This window comes from Hipposideros armiger, unplaced genomic scaffold (assembly GCF_001890085.2).
Source record: "Hipposideros armiger isolate ML-2016 unplaced genomic scaffold, ASM189008v1 scaffold_1132, whole genome shotgun sequence".
NCBI classification, from domain to species: Eukaryota; Metazoa; Chordata; class Mammalia; order Chiroptera; family Hipposideridae; genus Hipposideros; species Hipposideros armiger.
The window spans coordinates 254,926-276,884 of record NW_017732482.1 but is presented as its reverse complement, the minus strand read 5'-3'; the positions used below and the strand labels follow the sequence as shown (position 1 = coordinate 276,884).

At 46.5% G+C, this 21,959-nt stretch overlaps 2 protein-coding genes across 3 annotated transcripts in view; both read right to left on the bottom strand.

Annotated features, from left to right (window-relative positions):
- Window positions 1-2,995, bottom strand: part of TEP1 (telomerase associated protein 1) — a 34,561-nt gene extending 31,566 nt beyond the window's left edge. The window contains exon 1 of the mRNA XM_019632391.1: window positions 2,850-2,995. The gene's annotated coding sequence lies outside the window, so the exon portion shown is untranslated. The remainder of the gene's footprint in view (window positions 1-2,849) is intronic.
- A 9,739-nt stretch (window positions 2,996-12,734) lies between these two features.
- Window positions 12,735-20,757, bottom strand: KLHL33 (kelch like family member 33). 2 transcript variants are annotated; one of them, XM_019632367.1, is made up of 5 exons: window positions 20,256-20,757; window positions 19,178-19,951; window positions 14,095-15,019; window positions 13,832-13,999; window positions 12,735-13,715 (listed from the first exon to the last, which is right to left on the bottom strand). In XM_019632367.1, exons 1-5 carry the CDS (start codon window positions 20,563-20,565, stop codon window positions 13,163-13,165), a joined length of 2,730 nt encoding a protein of 909 aa, XP_019487912.1. In that variant the 5' UTR covers window positions 20,566-20,757; the 3' UTR covers window positions 12,735-13,162. The 2 variants fall into 2 exon arrangements, with proteins under 2 accessions (XP_019487912.1, XP_019487913.1); XM_019632368.1 differs by having other exon boundaries at window positions 20,293-20,384.
- Window positions 20,758-21,959: the final 1,202 nt, after the last annotated feature.

The window sequence follows — 21,959 nt, the reverse complement described above, 5'->3', positions numbered from 1 at the left end:
TTGTAACCTAGACTCCGGATTTTTAGCTCCAGAGAAACAAACATTTTGATCAAGCTGTCTACATTCACCACCCAACTTCCTTGCCTCCTACTCACTCTTCAACCAACTAAATGGGATTCTGTCCCCACTATTCCTCCAAGGCTGTCCTTTTAGATAACTAATGGAATTCTTGCTTCTATAAGAATAGACATATCTGGGCCCTTATACTTCATCTCTCCAGTAGAATATGATATTGTTGATCACTCTCTCACTGAAACTCTCTTTTCATTTGGCTTCCATGGTTCTACTCTCCTGGATTTCCTCTTACAACTCTGACCACACCTTCTTGGTGGTTCCTTCTCTGCAATTCCTTGAATATTAATACTCCTTAGAGTTCTCTTCTACTCATTCTATATACCTTCCCAGCATGGTCTCACCTATTTTGAGGCTCCAAATAACATTTTGACGCTGACAACTCACAAATTTATTGCTTGACGTGTATCTTGTCTGAGCTTCATACTCATTTATCCACTTGACTGTTGGACATCTCCATTTGGATGATTCAAAGGTATGCAAAACTCCATGGATCCCAAATGTGTCATCTTTCTCCCCACTCCTGCATCTTCCCCAAATCTATCCCCCCTCTTTTGCTCCCTCTACTTACAGGGATTTGGAGTGAAATAGATTTGAGTTTAAATCCTTATGGGACCTTGAATCCACTTGGGACCTTAGGCTAGTTACTTAAACTCTCTGTGCCTCAGTTTCCTCATCTACAAAACTAAGATAAATGCCTCCCCCCCCCCCGAGTTGTTATAGGAATAAATGAGAAAAAACATATTAAGCAGTTACAGCAGTGCCTGGAGCTTAGTAAGTGTCCAATAAATGGAATCTATTGTTAGTTGTTATTATCAGCCAGTAAACCAGCAAATCCTATTGATCTAGTCTATCCGATTTACTCCATTCTGCCTGCTACCATCTTTGTTGGAACCCTCCAATCCATGTGGCACGCAGTACATAGATCTGTCTAAAGGAGCGCCCCAATACACGCCCCAGCCACCATTTACTACATCACCTTGTTTACTTTATTACGATAAAAAATTTTCTTGTTTGCTTATTTGCCGACTTGTTCAATGTTTCTCCTTACTACAACAGAACTACTTGCGGGTCAGGGCTCCTTTGTCTTGTTTGCATCTCTCTGCTCAACATCACACACATAGCCTGGCTTCTGATCATCTCCCAGCCTCATCTCGTACTGCCACTCCCATCTAACTCTAAGCTTCTACCATACAACTCTTTTCAGCTTATGAATTGCCAAGGTATCTCTTGGCTCTGGATCTTTGCACAGGCAGATGCCTAGAACACTCTTCCTTCTACCAAGACCACCCCCTTCCCCAACCCCTCCTTTACCAGGCCAAATTCTACTTTTCTCTCACTCTGCAAGCCTCAGTTTAATAGTCGATTCCTTCAAGGAGCCTTTGCTGACACCTAGGCCCAGTCTACTTTAGGTGGCCCTATATTCTCAAACACTGTAACTCCTCTATCATAGGACACATCCTTTGTATTGTAGGTGCCTGTTTATTTGTCTTTCATCCGAGACTGAGTTCCTGAGGACAGAGAGCCTTTTAGCCTTGTTCACCACTGTTTCTATAATGTCCTATTCATGGGTTTCAGCAGCTTTTGAGAATCTCGTGAAAGCTATAGAGCTTTTTCTCAGAAAAATATGAGTATATACTGTTTTGCACTCAATTTTCAAGGGAGTCCATCCATGGATCTCTTAGCATCTCCATTAACCGCAAATTAAGACACTGCCTGACAGAATGGTTGAATTTATATCATTAGGAATGTATTTACTTATTTGGACAAATGCTTATCTCCTATTTACATTTAAGTATTTTAGGAATAAGGATGTTGTTAAATCAATCACTTAAACCTTAAATGCAAGAGCTTGTGGACAGGAATGTAGAATACGTCCAAGAAAGCCTGAATGGACTGACAATCCAGGCCCAGAAAGGACAATGGATATCTCACTGGACATCAGCGTGGGCAAATGACATCAAGAATAACGGCCTCCAAGCCCTGCACACATCCCTCACGTCTTTACACTATATAAGCCACCAGGGGAAGGAGTGGGGAATCTCAGAATTCACTCAAGATTTTTTTTTAATCTCAAAACAAAAATTAAGTAAACAGAGTTAAATATTTTTTTGCACTCTGGAGTTTGTGAAGGGAGATTCAGCTGTGAACTACAAATGTAAAGTCCCCACCCCACATCTCTAGTTCCATTCTCCAGGGGAAACCACTAACAGTTTTAGATGAACAGTTTCAGACACTTTCCACGCATATACAAATATATGTCTATGCCTCTTCCACCGCCACCCTTTTTCGTTGCTTTACACAAAGAGGGTCATACTTGAGACACTATTCTGCACTTAGTGTGTCCTTGAAGACCTTGCCACATTGACACATTAACACCCGTCTCACTTCTAAGTTGGCTGTATGATATTCTAGTCTGTTTAAGCACAGCCAGGGTTCCGATTACTACAAACAGTGCTCAGGCCACCGCTGTTTGTGGCAACCATTCTCTCCTTCTAAGGGGCACACAGACCAGGGAAGAGACTCATTCTCACTTAGTCTCTTCCTCCCTCTTCCGGTGTCCTTCTACGCCCTGCCCCTCCTACCCCGCTGGCTTCCTCATCTGCCCTTCTCACTTTTCCTTCCACACACATCCTCCAGGAGCTACAAGGCAGGAGCCGGGCAGACAAACCCCACTGGCGCTCGCCCCACCTGAGCCTGGGACGAGCTCGGCCCTTCCCCCCGGTTCTCGGCTGCCAAGCCCAGTGCCCAAGGCCCCGGACCAGGGCAGCTTCTACCTGCACTCGGACCCTCCCCGGCGCCAGCCGGGTCTGTAGAAGAGAGTAGTCTGACGCAGCTATTCTCGGCCCTCCACGGCAGGAAGCAGGAGGCGGGCTCTCGCTCCGGGTGGGACGAGTGGGAGCGGGAAGTGGAGCCGGGCGAGGCGTGGGGAGGGGACTGCTCGGGGGCGGAGCCGCGGGCCGAGCCCAGCGGCAGCTGCGGAGCTGCGAGCCGAGGGCGGGCGCTGTCCGCGGGAAGGGCAGATGCTGGACTGGCAGTGCGAATGCCACGGGTAGTGTAGCCTTTTTGGGGGGCCTGAGTTTGGTATCCCTTTTTTGCTCAACCTGGTTCTCCTTTCTCCTGTCCCACAGGCTTCCCCCTCTACCGTAATCCCCTTTTTATTACTAAATGTCCTCTCCTTTCTCCTGTTATATCTTCGAACACAGGTTCTTGAAAAGGATTTTAGAATGCTCGCTGCTTATCTGGACACCGTTTTCCTGGTGTCAAAGATATTGGACTCTTAATGCATCCTAAAGTTACTTTGTGAAAATAGAATTAAAAGGAGACAGTCTAAAGCAGGGGTTCTCAACTTTCCTAATGCCGCGACCCCTTAATACAGTTCCTCATGTTGTGGTGACCCCCAACCATAAAATTATTTTTGTTGCTACTCTATAACTGTAATTTTGCTACTGTTATGAATCGTAATGTAAATATATTTTTGTTTTCCGATGGTCTTAGGCGACCCCTGTGAAAGGGTCGTTCGACACCCCCCCCAAAAAAGGGTCGCGACCCACAGGTTGAGAACCGCTGGAAAGGACTGGCCTGTAATCAGGTGTAGATACTGAATAATTAAGGCAAGGTGAACTGAGAGCAGCCCATACCCTTCTGGGGGAAATCCTTGGATTACAAAGAATCTGTTTGGAGCCATCCTGAATGGCTAAGGCGGAACTGTTTCCCAGAAGGTGGGACCAGGCTCAGGAAAGAGACAAGTCACCTTTAGGATAGTAATGCTAGTGCTATGTCATAAAGAACAGGGTCAAACAGATAGCAGGAGAAACAGATTATCTGTCTTCCGGGAAATATCCAGGTAAACCACCTCTGCCTTGCACTAGAGAAAAATATCTCAACTGGCAAGATATTTATTTACAAAGTCTAAATTCAGCTTTTCTGTCCCCCCGGATGGGTGCTAAATGCATATTGCTAATATTTGTTTCTTTGAGTGCTGCTTTTTCTAACCTAGCCACTCTCTTGAGTTTAAGAAATTTTTTCTTCAGATTATTGTCTGATTAAACCAGGGAGTTTTGCCAATCAGAGCTGAGGAGGTATCCTGTTCCCCGCTGGGATAACTCTCTTAGAGCTATCTTATTGTTCTTATTTCCAAGTTCTTAAAGGATGACTCACTTTCTCCTCCATGTACAGCCTATACCTCTAATTGTTGATCAGTGGCATTGAGCTGCATTGTCCAACTGATGAGTTCAGTGTTCAGACTGATTCCTTTCTGGGGTGGAGTGCCATCCCCTCAGCCCTTAGAAGCCCCTTTCTTAAGGGCCTTACTAGCTATTAAAATTGCTCCCCTCTTCTGATCAGTTTTATTGCCTACTTCTTGTCCTCCCCCACTTTGATTCAACAAACATTTGTTAAGCACCTATCAAGTGTGAAGGATAATGTGTAAAATGTATAAAACATACCTTCTTCTGAAGGCTTCTTGCACGAAGGAGACAGACATATGCAGAAGTAACAAAATACAAGGCAGATTATGAGAAGAGCTATGTTCCACTAAGGGATAAACTACAGAGTTATGTGAGGAAGGGACCTTGAGCAACATCCTGGAGGGGATAGACTTTGAACTGGAAAGAGCAGGCTTCTGATAAGAAATGGAGAAGGGAGTGAGAGTCTGGGGAATATAATTGGCTCCACCAGATTTTTTTCCGCTCTGAATAATTATCTTTAGATTCACAGCTTGTTTCTGTTTAATCTAACCACTGCCAACTTCAAAGCGTCACACAACTTGAGATTATATGGACAAGCACTTGCTTGGTAGCACCTGACACCCGAGAGGAGCCCTTCCAGGCCATCTGAAAGCCACAGAACCCAATCAGCAGGTTACGTGAATTTCAGGGCTTTCTCCCTTCTGATTCCTCTGACTCAGAACACCCCTGCATTTGGTCTCTGGTCTGTTGACATTTACTAACATCTTTCTTCACCTTTCTTCAAGCTGTGTTTCCCACTGTGAGCATCCTTCTCTGACTAGTCTCCCTTCCCAGTAATGATAGATGAACATGGGCCACAAATTCTTTTCTTCTACTCCCATTGAGGAGTGGGGTCTGATTTCTCATTTCTTGAATCTGTACTGACTTAGTGACTTGCTTGACCAATATATGTGGCAGAAGTGACATGCTGGAGCTTCTGAGGCTAGGTCAAAGGAACCTTCTAGCACCTTCCACCCAGGACTCTGAAATACTCCTTCTGGGAGCTCTGAACTATCAAGTAAGTCCAATTACCCTACCCTTAGGCTGCCATGCTGAAGAGGCCACATATAGGTGCTTCAGTTAACCGTCTCAACTAAGCTCAGCTTTCCAGCCAACCTCACCAGGGCACCAGGTATGTGAGCAAAGCTGTCTTGAGCCCTCCAGACCAGCCCATCTGCCAATTGAATACAACCAAGTAATTTCCATCAATGAACATGGAACAGAATAATCATCTAGCTGAATCCTGCCTAAATTGAAGTGAAACCAATGACACCTAAGAGCATGAGAAATATAGTAAAATGGTTGTTGTTTTAAGTCACTGGGTTTGGGGCCATTTTGTAAGCAGCATTAGATAACTGGAACACTAAACCTGCAATGTTTAAGGCTAGTTTACATCAGATTACATTGTTGTTATCCTACTCTCCTTAAACCCTTTAAATCACCTAATTCCTAACATGATATAACTGTGCAATAGTTTCATGTAGTGGAATTGCTCATCTTGGGAGGCAGGTTAGCTGAGATAGATGCCAGTCTCTGTGGCATATGTATCTGACTGGACAAGAAGACTCAAATCCGTGCGATTGGTTACACTCCCTCGTTCATTATTAATTGGTATCATCAAATTAATCAACATCCAAACCAACCCATGGGTTGTATGCAGTGAAGTCACATTTCCCTAATAGCTGCACAGCCCCAGGTTAGGGTAAATAAGCCCAAAGAAACACTGTGGTGACCTATAAGTTTCAGTACTTCCTCCCACTCTTGTGCTCTGGTATCTGGTCTTTGTAATCAGAGAAATGGCCCTGTTCTTCAGCCTACAGAGGTATTGGGAAGAGGCCTTGACACAAAACAATGAACAGATTTAATATATTGTTCTCATATATTCGCCTGTCTTTTGCATAAAAATTTAATATAAACTTTCATTCCCTATTGAGACATTCGCTAAAGAGTATTAGCACTTAATAGCCCCTGCTGTCTAAAATTCAGTCAACAGGTAACTTTAGCACTTGCTCCTTGCATGTTAGCAAGCACATGTTTGAGCAGACAAAGTGGTCAGAGGCCATTTTAGATGGCAGCATTCTAGATTAGTAGCCACAATAGAATTTACCCAAATTAACTAGAGAAGTTACTTTGGACAGGCACTCTGGCCAACCTCATAATCAGAGTCCTAGCCTCTGAGTTCCCTTTCTTAGGCATACTCTGGAGGCTGCTGTGAAACCTGCTGGATCTGTGCAGCTATTTAGGTGATGAGGGGCTGGCATTGTTACATCAGCTTTTGGTAAACCCATAAAGAGCAAAAGCAAAAAATCTAGTCTGTAAGGAAGGGACTAGAACACATTATAATACAATCAGATAATCCCTTAGCACTGCCTCTTGTGAGGGCCTGGCAACAGGAGTTCCATGCTGTGGACTAGTGATTCTAGGGGCTCTAAACAGCCTGAAAAATCCCACCCATAGTTTGCTAGCCCCATTTTAGCAGTTGGAGACAAAGAGTTGTTACCACTTCCCTAACTGCACATTCATTTCTCACTGTACAGTTAGTCCAAAGGATTCAAATGACCTGCCCAGGTTGAAAAGCTGATCAGAGCTTTTCAGAGCTAGTCTCTTTATTTCCAGTCCAGTGCTTGGCCAGAGTAATGCCTGTTCCCTTTAACATTTTTTTCAGTATGATTGCCTGCAGAAGGCCACCTGTTAAACGGAACTATTGCCCTTGAGGCTTTTTTCATGAACACATTAAAAGAGCATGTCAGCAGTTCACAAGTCATTGAAAGATAGGGCCTGCCTCAGGAGTACAGACTCATGTCAAAAAAGCAATCATATTAAAAACATGATCGGATACCTGATCTCACATAGGATTTGAGTGCTGCCTCTGGGTGGACAGAGCATTTCAAAATAAACTTTGTATGTCAAAATAGTGGATTTAGGGAAACATTTTAATTGCTTGTAGAAATAATGAGACAAAATATGGGGATTAGGATAGTCCCAGGAGAACGGGAATATGCGTACTTGGCTACCATGTGAGTAATCCAAGATGGGGGTGGAGATGGCGTAATGTAGCATAGTAAGTAAACATGCACCCTGGAGTCCAAGAATCTGTGTTTAAATCCTGCCCTGCTATTGATGAGCTACTGTAAAGCTAAGCTACAGAATAAAGCAAGATAGGTAATCTCATAAACCCTGAATGGAGCAAGAGACTGGTCCTGAGTCTGCAGTAAGATCCAATGATGCTGGAATGGTAAAGGGGCCAGCCAAGGTCCTCCATTCGAAAGTTTCATCTCGTATATCATACTTATAACAATCCCTCATTCAACACATCCTAATAAATGAAACAAACTATTGAAAAGAATAACCCCTTGCTCTGGCTGAGCTTCTTTGAAATTCACAGCTAGTATGTTATAAAAGTTGGATGTTAGACTCCTCAAGACCATGTCTCTAAGCTTCCAATGCCATTGATATCCTTCTATGTTCCCACTTATGAGTTTCATGAGTAAAGCCTGCCCCCTCCATGAAGGTGTACCTACACTGGAGAGGTGGCATAATAAAGAAAGCTGGCTCCAAAGTCCTTCTATTTGAATTTGAATACATGCTTAACCTTACAAACTATGTGACCTTAGGTGAGTAAATTTATTCCTCTAAGCTTCAGTTTTCCTATCTGTAAAATGTGGATAATAATAGCACCCACTTTTTATAGGTTCTATTGGCGTTTAAATGAGATAATGTATATAAAGCAATTAGTATACAGCCTGGCATATAGCAAGCACTGAAACACTGTTAGCTATAATATAAAACAAGTAGTTCTTATTCTATTATGAGATAGTTGGCTTTCATCAGTGACAATTTGCTTGAAAAGTATGCACTGGGGCTCAGATTGCCTATGGTGATGAGTCAAGCTGGTAAATAATTAGAAGAACTCTAGCCCCTTAAATGCTTTGGTGGCAGCTGCAGTCCAAATGAACCCACATCTCCATCTCAGGAGCAATATGAGGCTGCAGTAGATGGAGCTAAACCTTGTAACCCTCTTTATGGTCCTCATCATCTCAGGGGCTTGTCACTACAGCACACTGGCCACCTTGTTTGGCATCATCTAGCTCACTGATCTAAAGGATGAGGCTTGAGAACTTGATTTACAGACTACCAAGGCACCCTTTTCCAAATGTGCCTAGAGGTGCATAAGACTATTCTAAGCTCTGGGGTTCATAACTGTAATACACTCTGATGTTTATAGTACCAGTATTATCCCTATTTTATGGATTAATATACTGGCATTCAAAGTGATTAAGGGACTTATCATTACCAAATAGCAATTGTTTTGGGGCTTGAACCCAAGTTACTGATTCTAATTCAGTATACTTTTAGCTATATGTATTTTTTATTATTCTAATTAGAAATACAGATTATAATGTCTTATATGCATATATATGTACATATATGTTTTTCATTATGAATTTGTACTAACTAGACAAACAGTTAACCAAGTTTGCTATTTGGAAGTTCTGAAAAGGCTGTGTGAAAAAGTTAGACAACCTCAACCTTTCGCCAACAATTCATGGCTCTTGCGTCATGACAATGCACCGGCTCACATGGCACTGTGTGTGAGGGAGTTTTTAGCCAGGAAACAAATAACTGTATTGGAACACCCTCCCTATTCACCTGATCTGGCCCCCAATGACTTTTTTCGTTACCTGAAGATAAAGGAAATCTTGAAAGAAAGACATTTTGATGACATTCAGGACATCAAAGGTAATATGACAACAGTTCTAATGGCCGTTCCAGAAAAAGAGTTCCAAAATTGCTTTGAAGGGTGGACTAGGCACTGGCATCAGTGCATAGCTTCCCAAGGGGAGTACTTTGAAGGTGACCGTAGTGATATTCAGCAATGAGGTATGTACCACTTTTTCTAGGATGAGTTCTCAAACTTAATCATCCAACTTTGTGTATCTATCTCCAGGAGCTCTGATAAATTCACACTTTTCTACCTATGACTCCTTGATTTCAAGGGTTAGCTAGGATTTTAATGTAGTCTGTGGCCCTGAAAGAGCAATTTTGACTGTCTTGCCTATGACCTAAACTGTGATGTTTGTCCCAGTCAGCCTCTTGGTCCTTATGTACAGCTATGTCACCTGGAAACTGCTCTCACGAAAAACCTTCATTTTCATTATTCAGATTGTGCCACTTGCTTTGGCTTCCTACACTTTATAAAGAAGGGTTTGAATTACACGATCCCTAAAATTTCTTAGTTTCATGATTCTATTAAATAATCTTTCTGTGCAGTTTTTTACTCTTTTGGTTGGATGCTGTTGCTGTCTGTCTGGATAAATAATGTTGTTGGTTTTGTAGCTAGTAGGATTTTCATGTGGCATTTTACCCGTCTTTTTTTTTTTTTTTTTTCATTTTTTAAACCTTTTCTCCTATCAATTTTCTGGGCATCCAGGGCATAATATATACAGTGAATTTGACAGACAAATATTGGGAGAACAGTTCAATTAGGTTTCTATTTCAATAGTTCAGAATTACATGATGAGTCAAGTGAATAAAAAAACATAAGGGGAAAAGAAGCTCAAGATGATTACAAAGATTCATGTCTAGGAATACGGGGAAATGATGGTGCCAACAAAGCATGATGAGCTGGAACTCATGATAGTGGTACATCCAAGTGGAGGTGGGGGCTGCTGAAAAAAATCAGACTTAGAACCCGGGTGGGTTATTAAGGCTTGAGATAGAGGAGAAGTAAGCTTTCTGAAGAGGAGCATAAAACAAGGTAAAAGGAGAACGTGGACAACCCAGAATTAAGCGTAGGAGACAAGGGACCCATATAGTCCAACACACTTAATTGGTACTAAACAGTATCCTGCGTGCCCAGTCTATCCAGTTTCTTGGTCAATCTTGGAAAGATGGGAGTGAAAACAGAAATTCTACCCTCACTCACAAAAAAGTTTGAAGGAAGAGTGTGGGGGAGCCAGTAGGGTAACATCTAAAACACTTTGGTTCATTTCGTGATTTACCAAAGATAAAAATCCTGGGCCTCTACACCCACACCAAACTGTAGCCTAATCCCTGGGTTGCCATGATTTCCCAGTCTGTAGGAATATTTCTGTCTCAATTCTTGATTCTCACTGCACTTGCCATTTGGGGTCAAAATACTACCCTGAATCTCAGTCCACTTGGCTAGGCCTATATCAGGTCTCTCTCACTGAAAAGTGGACCATTAACCAGGGTCCTGTTTCAAATCAGAGAACTCCATCTTTCTTCTCACTCCATCAATTTTAAAACTAAATACTGAAAGCTGGAGACTTCTGCAGATAACAACTCCCATGTGCATACTTTTGGACCCTTGGCTGTCAGCCCCACTGGGATGGAGCCAGGCACTCTTGCACACTATGATTTGGCTTTCTGGAGAAATAAAAGAAGACTCAGGGAAGGATGCTATCACTGGATCCAGGGGAGGAAAAAATTTTAGGGTAAGAGCCAGTTTTCAAGCCAATTCCTGCAGAAAGATGAAGGAAAATGAGGGTGGCCTTAGATTGTTTGATTTGATGAGAAGTAGGTCACAGTGACAATGAGAGGGAGTGGTTTTGGTAATGTGGTAGAGACAGAAGCCAAATTACAGGGGATTTTGCGTGTTTTTCATAATAAAGGAACTCCGACAAGAATGATTTAATCATGGGGAAACCTTTATTTAAGACTGTCTTCATGTACAAATCATAAAGAACATGTTTACAGAAGTTTACCCTAAAGACTCAAACCTCATAGTTTTCAATGCCTCTAATTTCCTTCTTCCCTATCTTCTTCAATTTTTCTTTTCTTTTATATGTCCTACTTACCCCTCCTCATTTTCAATTATGCTCCTAAACAGAGATATAGAAAAAGTCCTTAATAAAATAATGAAATCTCAAAAAAAAAAACAAAAAAAAACAACCCACAAAAACATGTCAAGTACCTCCAGGACCAGGATGAAAAAAGATGCAAGGGAGGTCTTTCATCTCACCCTTAGGAGCATGAGAATCATAATAAACAATGGTAATAGAAAATTGATTTAGGCAAAGAACTGGCCCTTCTTTGCCCTAAGCTGCTTAAGGGTCAGAAATGGAAATACCAGATAGGAAAGATTTAGGGGAATTGTGGAGGTGGGGAACATACAATCACTAAGTGAAAGCCGTTGTCTTCAGAAAGCTCCAGAGAAGACAGTAGGCTGGCCACAGCAGCAGAATTTTCTGAAGAACCGTTGGAATTCTAACATCCCCTTTGCTATGGAGATACAGGGCCCCACATTCCCCATTTGCTTTCCTTCTCTGACTGGAATCCCTTCCTCCTTCTCCAACTCGTGAGTCAGGAAGACTTCAAGATTAAGTTCCAACCATACCCATCTGATGGTGATGTCTTCCCTAACAGAAGCCTTCCCTGGGCAGAGTTCACTCCTCCATCCTCTGGGCTCTCATACCTCATGAGGTATGAGGTAAGTGTCCACACCTCTAAATCCACTGCAAAACTTGTATTTGTGTACAAGTCTGTCTGCTGATCAGGAGTTCCCTGACCTTTGTATCTTTAGTGTCTCAAATACAGCCTGGCACATAGTAGGTAATTTAATAACTGTCAGGGAGAAAGGAGAAGAAAAAGAAAGAAGAAAGACAAAAAGAAAGAAGAGCAGGGCGGAAGAAAGGAGAGAGAAAGCAGAGGGGGAATGGATTCAAAAAACTTTGGAGGAGGGGCTGCTTGTCAGCTCAGGTAGTTAGAGCTCAGACTCATAACACCAAGGCTGCCGATTCGATTCCTACATGGGCCAAGGAGCTGCACCCTCCACAACTAGATTAAAGACAGCGACTTGACTGGGAGCTGATGGGTCCTGAAAAAACACACTCTTCCCCAATAAAATTTCTTTAAAAAGAAAGAAAGGAAGGAAGGAAGGAAGAAAGAAAACAAACTTTGAAGGAAAGAAACAGAAAGAGGGAAAAGCAATTTTCGCAGTCTTCTCTGCCTCTCACATTTTTCTCTACCATTTCCTCCCATACCACAACTATCCTCTTTTCACTCCTAATCCCTCAATTCACCCCAAAGAGAAGGAAAGAAGCCAGTCAGCCTTCTGACCTCTTCCACCCCATTCCCTCAAACCTCATATCATCCCTTTCCCACCATGGTGCCTCCCCACTTTGCCTCTGCCCTCCTCATCTTCCCTACTTGCAACACTCCCACCTTAACGCCCTAGCATCTCAAGCCCTGTGCTGTCCAGATGGGAACTTACACCTCAGATTGAAAACCAAGAGGTTCTCAGGGCAGCCTGAAGTGTCTGGGCTGAGGAAATGCTAGACTGGGCCTACAAGTTACCTGAGAAAGAATATTGTCAAGAGGGTTCGGGTGTCCCAGGTATTGGAGAGTAGAGAGGAGAAAGTCCTGGAAAGGGGGAGAGCTCAACAATGACAGGCCTTCCTCCCACCCCCACCCCCTCCCCAGCTCCTCAAACTCATTCATGGGTGGACTTTCCACATTTTTCTTCTTGATCCATTGGTCAGGACCATTTTTCCAACTGTCCTCTCATGGCCCCCACACCTTAGTTACTGGAGCTTCTTGACTGTAATCTCAGCTAGATGTACTTTCCCTGCCAAGAATCATACCTGGGTCCCTAAACCTTTTAGAGTTGCTCCTGGGTCTGCTCTCCTAACCTAGGTATTCAGCTGCCTCCCCTCCCCCAATGCGCTTTCCCCAGGAATTTTGAAACTACCTTTTCCTCAATAAAGATACGTTCAAAAGCAGTTTGAGTTGTAAAGTACTGTACTAGAATAAATACTATCTTTCTCCCTCCATAATATCTGCTCTTCTCTTCTGATGTGTCCTATCCCTTCTTCCCCCCATCCACTGTCACTACCCCCTCACCCAGCAGGTTTGGTTTGGTGCCGTGTGGGACCCAAAGCTACGTGCTGCACAGTAGGCAGTGTCAGGATGCAGGCAGGCATCTCAGCACGAGGCCTTGGCAGAGTTCCCAGGCAGAGCCATCGGCCCAGGCCAGGAGAGTAAGCATGGATAAGATGGGAGATGGCATAAGTACGGTGGCTGTAGCCCCCCAGCACCAGGAGTTCTCCCTCCAGCACAGCACATGCAGCCCCAACATGGGGGGAGGGCAGGGATGCCAGGTGAGTCCAGCTATCAGTCCTTAGATCATAGGCCTCAAAGCTCAGCAGGTCCCCACTCTCACTTAGCCCACCTGCTACATACAACCGCCCACTCAGAGCAGCCATGACATGGCCAGCCCGAGGCACCCCCATAGGGTTCAGCAGTGTCCCTGGCTTCTCAAGTTTGGGGTCATAGTGCAGCAATGAGGTCAGGCATTGGTGACTCCTGTTGCAACCACCGCTGATGTACAATTGACCCTCCAGAACAGCAGCTGCATGGGCAAAGCGTGGTGCTGGAAGTGCAGGTGCTGGCCTAAGGCAGAACAAGGCACATGATCAGGCAACAATCATCCTCAAATCTGCTTCTCCTCCAAATCCCTCAGCTTCTCCTTGATGCCTAGAAACAGCCTCTCCCTCTTCCCTGCTCACCTCCAGACATTGAGCTCAGGGTTATAGGTCTCCACAGAGTCAAGGGCAACACCATTGACTCGTCCACCCAGGGCATAAAGTAGTCCATCCAGTACCACCAGGGGGAAAAAACTCCGAGCCTGGCGCAAAGGTGCCATCTCTTCCCAGTCCTCTTGACTAGGTTTCCACCTGGATACAGTGTAACAAGAGATGGGAAGAGTGACTCTGGGAGCCTGGTTGGCTGGACCAGCAATTTCCCTCAGCTGTCCACCTTGGGGCCATACCTGAGAGTCGAAGCCAGGATGTTGGAGTGGCTGTAGAAATCCTGTCCCCCACATACGTAGAGTTCACTTCCTGCTAGGCTCACAGCCCCATGCCGAAAGCGCCCTGGGGCCGGCAGGGCAGGCAGCCGCCCCCACTCCACAGTTCGAACCAGTCCCATGCCGCAGCAGAAGGCCCGGGCCCACCACACTCCTCGGGATGGCTGTCTTACAGCCATGTTTGAGCTGAGCCCATCCCCGCCAATCACTACCAGAGCCTGGTTAGGCTCCCTCCGCCTCTGTTGACCTGGAATCTCAGACTCCACTATCAGCTGATGCAGCAAGTCCTGAGACAGGGGCGGAGGCAACCCTGCTGCCCGTACTCTCCGTAGCTCCCTGGTGGACATACGGCCAAACCGGACACATCGAAGCAGGGCCTTGGCCTCTGACTCCTGGGTCTCAGGGTTGGCAGCTAACCAACACCGTGCAGCCATAAAGGCCTCTAACTCCTCCTGCATGTGTAGCTCATCACTATCCAGGAGCTCAGCCAGGCAGGCAGCCGGTAAAGAAGGAAAAGTGGGGCACAAAACTACTGCAGGCAGGTGGGTGAGGAGGTAGTGACGGGCTTTGCTCCAGAGCCTCTCCAACCCGGGGACTTCAGCCATGGGGAACAGGGCCAGGCAACGGGCAGGGCTGAGGCCCCGTGCCAGGGCTCTCTGGCACAGAGCCAGGCAGGAGGCACTCTGGTACTGTAGAGCAGCCTGGGCAGCTCTCAGCAGTCCTGGCCACCTTGCTCGCACAACCCCAGAGTAGGCAAAAGAGACGAGGAGTCGCAGGTCCTGGGCAGAGATGGTGTGTAGAGACACCTCTGTGCCCTGGGATTCCTTCATCCCACTCAGGAACATGGCCCCAAAGAACTCGCTGCCACAGGCCAGGGCTGCTCGGTGCACTGCAAGAGGGAGAAGCAGAGGGGATCCAGAGTGTTGCAAAGTGCGAAGCAATATCCCAACTTCACAATCCCAACTTTGGACCAACCACCCAAGGCCACAGGTCAAACTGAGATGTACATCAGAATACCAAGGGGTGCTCGTTAAAATGCAGGTTTCAGGGAGCCAGCCGAGTGGCTCAGTTGATTAAGAGCTTGCTCAAGAGTGCAAGCTCTGAGCAACAGGGTCTCTGGTTCGATTCCTACACGGGCCAGTGCCCAAATTGAGCTGCCGCTGAGCTGCCAACAGGTGACAGGATGGCTCAGCTGGTGAGAGCACGTGTTCCTAACAAGGTTGCCTGTTCAAGATGGTGGGCTATGCCCTCCCACAACTAAGACTGAACTCAGCACCTTGAGCTGAGCTACCGCCCAGACAGCTCAGTGATAGAGCATGTCCTCTTAACAATGAGGCTGCCGGTTTGACTCCCACATGGGATGGTGACTACGCCCACCCACAACCAATTGAACACACAGCACCTTGGGCTGAGCTGTGCGACTGGACTTGAAGCTGAGCTTGCTACACCCTCCACAACTAAGATTGAAGGACAACTTGGCTGTTCCCCTTCCCCAGTTCCCCAACACTGTTCCCCTCCCCCAATTCCCCAATAAAATCTTTAAAAAAAAAATGCAGGTTTCAGGAACTCAACCCCAGAGATTCTGATTCAGGAGGTCTGGATGGAGATCCTAGGATTTTGTATTTTAACATTTTCAAGCACCCTGCATGATTCCCATGTTAGTGTCCAGAAGACACTTTCATAAACATTTTTTAGTCTTTTTGATACAGGTCAATTAGAAAGAGTCTTGACAGATCAAGTTGAGAAGATGTTATAGACAGCATTTGCTAAAGTGGGGCATAAAATCAACTTCAAAGACCTATGTGTAAATTATACATGTCTTTCTATATTGCGCACAGAATAAAGTTATTTCCTTTACAATTGTAAAAGCCACCGACATCAAGCATTCTGTTATCAGATTTTACTCAGAAAGTGGTTCCACACTCAGGAATGACTGTGACCCAACCTACTCTGATTGCCATCTCCTCTTGCCCAAGATCTTGCTTAAGATTTCCCATGTGTTCTGGCTTTCCTCTGCATACTCCCCTCCTCACCTTGGTATAATTCATGGAATCATGAGATTTTAAACTGGAAACCTTCAAAATCATCTAGCTCAATTGCTCCTTTTAAGATAAGGAAACTGAGTCCTAGAGAAAGGAAGAGATTTATTTTCTATTTCCATGCAGGAGCTGTCTGGGCACATCTTCACCGTCCACTGTCACTGACGTCAGGCTGCAATGAACATGCCGGTGTATCGATATCCTGCTTATCAGCATGGCCCTCATGACACTGAAATTGTTCTATTAACAAATGCTGTTAAACAACTATATCTCATATGCTTCCTATGTAACTTATGTGCATGTGTGGTATCACCCATAAAGTATTTTAACAGAAATTTTGACCTAAAATCTAATCAAGGCTTTAGATGGAAATTCAAGTTTATAGGAAATTAAGGGGCTAAAGGAACAAGTTAAACAAAATCATGAGGGAAAACACATACAGATGGAGCATTTTATAAGATAACTAGTCATGTTTCTTTAATAAGTCAAGTCACAAAAAAGGGAAAGAGGGCTGTACAAGACAGAGTAAAGGAACCTTAAGAGATGCATGTCTGAGTACAGCATAGTTCTTGATTGGCTCCTGAGTTGACAAACCAGCTCTAAAAGACATTGTTTGGACAAGTGAGAAAATCTCAATATGGACTAGGTGATATGAAGGAATTATTGTTAATTGTGTAAGAAATGATAAAGGTATTATGGTTATATGAGAAAAATGCCCTCTTTTAAAGAGACACATGCCCAACTATTTATGAGTCAAATGTCACAGATTTAGTCTAAACTTCAGCACAAAATAAATTAAATAAAGAGAGAAAATAAATATATTAAAATGTTAATTGTTAAATGTGGGTGATGGGTGTCTGGGTGTGCATCTTACTATTCTCTTTAGTTTGGTCTGTGTTTGAAATGTTTTATAATAAAGGGGGGAAATGCTGCTAGAAGTCATCTCAGGCAAATGACACAGGGCCAAACTCCCAGTGAGGCTTATGAGCCTCTGGTTGCTTTGACCATGTGTGGCACGTTCACTTCTCTCAAAAGGCAGGTTATGTTCAATACCAACATGGGCCAGTGAAGCGGCATCCTCCACAACTAGACTGAAGAACAAAAGGACAGCAACTTGTCTGTTCCCCTTCCCCGATTCCCCAACACTGTTCCCTCCTCCAATTCCCCAATAAAATCTTTTAAAAAAAAGAAGAGGCAGGTGATGTTGATATGGCTTTCCACTGCCTTTGTAAATAGTAGGTAGTGACTTGGTGCCTCCCAAGTGGTAAACATCAGTGACAGCTTTCAAATACATATTGCCTGAAAAATCTGCATTCCTCAAAGAAGGTAAGCCATCTCATCGTCCATATGATCAATCCACCTGTAGCTCAGAGCCAACCATAAAAGGGCTCACAACCACTTGTACTGTTCCTGTTACTCATCATTAATCCCTAGAATTTTAAGTGACAGGTGTCCACCATTAAGATGGAATGTTCCTTAGGGAAATGAAAACAGTGATACAAATATGTTTAAGTTCCAAACCCTAGTGAGAATTTTGTAACTACAAAATTTTAAATCCCCCCTCCATCTAGTGCTATCAGAAATGATAACAAACACTTTAGAGATCTGCTATGTATTAAGTGTTTGTGTCTCCCCAAATTCACATGTTGAGTCCCAATGTGATGGTGTTTGCAGATTTGTAGGTGGTGCCTTTGGGAGGTGATTAGGTATGAGAGTGGTATACTCATGAATGGGATTAGTGCACTTATAAAGAGACATGAGAGAGATATTCTCAATCTCTACCCCTTCCCTCCCCCACGCCAAGTGAAAATACAGTGAGAAGGTGGCTCTTTGCAAACCAGGAAGAGGCCCTAACCAGAAAACCAGAACCTGACCATGCTGGCACCCTGATCTTGGACTTACAGTCTCCAGAACTGAAAAATAAATTTCTGTTGTTAAACCACCCAGTCTATGGTATTTTTGTTATAGCAGCCCAAGCTTAGACAGAATGATTTTCCTTCTGAGAGTCCCAGAAGCACTTTGGGTCCCAGTCATTCCTTTAATGAGTAGTAGCTATGTGACACTGGACATTTCTTGAGGTCTGATTTCTTTATCAATAAAGTATAAGAGCTTAACTAGATAATCTCTAAACTAATCCCTTTTAATTTGAAACTTTATTTATCTGCATTCCAACTCCACTTGCCTGTTCCTGTGTGCTGTGGCTGCATGGGAGGCAATGCATGGCCTAGTAAAAGCAGACTGGGCTAGTGGATGTGGGCTTGTATCCTGGTTCTCACCAGTTAACATCTCTGAGCTTAATGTTCTTTGTCTGCACCTAGGAATAACGGTACCTACCTCACTAGTTTTCCGTGGGAATTAAAAGAGATGGCATATGTAACAATTCATGGTACCCAGTATCTCACTACATGTTAGTAGAATCTGAGTAACACTCAACTTATTCAACCCTCCTTAGCTTTCTTGGTGATAAGCAGAGCTAACTTCAAAGTGCCATGGCCTGGTAGCCTTAAGATTCTGGCAAAACAGTACCAGACCTTGCTCATTATCTGTAGGATCACATCTGCCATGGTGTCAAGCACACTTAGATGAAAGGACACACTAAGTTTTCCCACCACATTCCCCTGCTTTTTCCTGTGTTCTAAATATTAATAGAAGATGCCAGAAAGGGCCTTTGGTTAGTCCCTGTTCGAGTCAATCACTTTCTGCTTGTTCTACTGGCATGTGCTACACCCTTAGCTCCAGCCAGTTGGCAGGAAATTCCTTGTTACTGGGCACAAGAAGAGCCACAGTGTGGAGAGTGAGCTTCAATCTGTCAGAGCGCCTAGGAAAACAACTTAACTGCGCATGCCCCATTCTCAGTGGGTCAGGACAAGCACCAACAGCCACCCCAGGGAAATTCTGTCTGCAGCAGGGATTAAAATCATTATAGTAGGGATCAAACCATCTGCTGCTTGCACACCCTTCCCGTAGCATTTGCACCTGCAGTAATATAATGCCCCACAGGCCCTCACCCCACAGCCGGTAGCCGCCTGCCTCCAGCTCCAGGTCACACCCGACGCCCTCTTTGTATAGGAGCTCGATGCTGCGCAGGCTCTCCCGCAGCTCCTCGGCCTGGCTGGGCTGCTGTTCATCGTCCTGGGCGCTTCCAGCTCTCTCGCGTTTCCGCTGGGCCGCGGCCTTCACCCGGGGTGCTCCCAGGGCCTCAGCAGCGATCAGCACATCCTCCAGCGGGGCGGGACCCAGCACCCCCTCGTAGGCAAAGGTCAGCACGGCCTCCCAGGCCCTGGGGACCAAGTCGAGGCTGAAGAGGAGTCGCGGAGCAATGCCGCTCTGCAGCCTGCCTCGAAAGAGACTGCTAACCGCTGCCAAGATCACTCGATGCACCCCGTATACGCGTCCCCCGACCGACACCTCTTCATCCAGCAGCAACCTCTGCTCCCGCAGCCGCTGTGCCTCCGCGAAAAACTGGCTCGGGTGCTCCTCGCTGCGCAGCCCCTCGGGCTCCGCCGCGTCTTCACCGTCCTCATCTTCGTCCTCCCCTTCTTCCTCTAGGGACAAGGCTGGAGAGGGGAGGCTCCCTTGGGGCATGGATCTGGGGCCAGGCTCTTCTAGAGGAAAGGGGGGCAAACCGGGATCCTCGTCCGGGGTCCGAGGCCAGGAGGGAGTCCTCCGGCCGGGCAAAGGCAAGCCAAGGCCGTCCTTCTGTACGGGAAGACAGACGCGCCCCGGGTTGGAAGGACGACGTTCAGACTGCGACACGCTCATGGCCCAAGCGCACTGGGTTGCTGGAGGTGAGCAGAGGAAAGAGAGGAGGGGGTGCAGAAGTGGACCCAGCAAGGCTGGAGGAACCCCTGCCTCCCACCTGGCGACGAGTCAGTCCCTCTCCCTATTTCAAACCCTTCAACCACCCCACCACCACCACCATCTGCTGCCCCCAACCCCCGCACTCCACTCCGAGGCTTCAGCAGCCAGTAAACCGCGCAACTATGGGTTTCGCGAGGCGCAGCAAAGCGTGCAAGAAGCCTGTGTAAAGATCCACTCCCCGGGGCCAGACCCCTCCCGTCTTGCCCCCATTTAGATAGGCCATACCCCTCCCGAGACACCAGGGTTCCACTCGCCCTCTCACTTGAGCCTGCTCTGCTTCGGGCAGAGGGAACTCGCCGGGCCTCCGGGTCAGCAGCCGCACCCGGCTAATTATAGCCTGCGCTGGCGGGCTTCGGCCCCGGGCTTCGGGTGCCCGAGCTCCGACACCCAATCCCCTGGGCCCCGACCCGAGGTGACCTCCTTCTCCTTCCACCTGTAGGTCACGTCCTGGTGCTGAGCGAGGCAAATTCGGATGCCAAAGAGGATGCGGGGTTCGGGTGGAGTGGGCCAGGACGGTAAGGCTGCCCGCCCTCATCCGACAGGGCTGGAGGGAGCGGGCGAAGGAGAGTCTGCACCGCGCAGACCCGCGGGTACGCCGGGCAAGAGGAGTGAAGCGCGTTCTGGGGCAGTCCTGGGCTTCTTCGACTGTTGATTTTTTTTTTCGTGTGCGGTAAAGCTGGGACTCTTGGAGCAAACAACGCTGACGTGAAGCGCCAACGTAACCCGGGTGGGTCGGTAAAGGGCGGAGGGGTAGGGAAGATGGAGGGACGGGGGACCCTAAGTGACCTACTCCCAGTGCGGGATTTCCTCCTTGTCCCGAGGTGGAGTCGGTGGTGACATAGCGAAACCCAACCCAGTATCTTCAGAAGAGTCTGGAGGAATCTAACACCTTGGTCACTGGCATGACGACCAGATGGTGAAATGTGAGGTTGATCTCTGTTGCTGCGGGGACCGGAGTCCTGAACTGGATGGGCTTGGCGAGCGCAAGCATTCTCTGTTTGAGGCAGGACACCAACAGCCACTCTCTTTACCCGAAACAACACACCTTTCTCATCCTGCGACCTAAAAATCCAGGCAGTCACTTTTCCCTACAGTTCCAGGAATCCTCATGGAGAAGGAATTTATAGAAGGGGGCAGCGATCATCCTTCCCTCCCCTCTCCCGGAGAGGTAGCACGGGCCGAAGGCTGCTGGGGCTGGATTCCCTGGCTCATATAAATAAAGGTTGGTCCAAGATGGGTAGATTAACCCGACAATCTGACTTAACCCGGGAGCGAAGCAAGGTTGCTCCTTAGGACTCAGGAGAGAGGGGGCGGTGTTCGTGTTGGGGAGGGGCGGGCAGGTGAGTTGCTCAGCACGGCACCGCCCCTCCTGTCCGGCCCTCGGAGTTGTCCCAGCTCTCTACTTGACGCTTTGGTACCCCCAGCGACCTGGGGTAGCGGGATTAGTCAGAGAGAGGCAGCCTGTGGTCGTCCTAAACCGAGAAAGGGGCGATAGTGACCAGCTTCTGCACCCTCTCTCCCCAATTCAGATACTTTAGACCCCTCTTATGGCCTCCTCCCGAGACGACTCGGACAGCACCTTGAGTCCCCACCAGAAAGAGAGAACCGCCATTGGGTGGAGAAATACCTGAGGTTGGTTTGTGCTCCAGCAAACACTCCGCCCCCCCACCCCTCAAGGAGGAGGACACTGGACCCCACTCTGAGTTCTATGCCAACTCCATGGTCCTGGGACTGCATCCGATACCTGTCTCTGGAGGCTACGTGTCTCTGCCACGGTGAGACACATGCCCCACAGCAAAACTGGAGAGCTTGGATAAAACCGGCTGTTCTGGGCGATCATCCACCTCCATTAAAGCCTTGGGTCTAACACTGCCCATCTCCCACACCCATAGCACCTCCAGGCCTAGTAGCCTTTCTCCTGGTTGATGA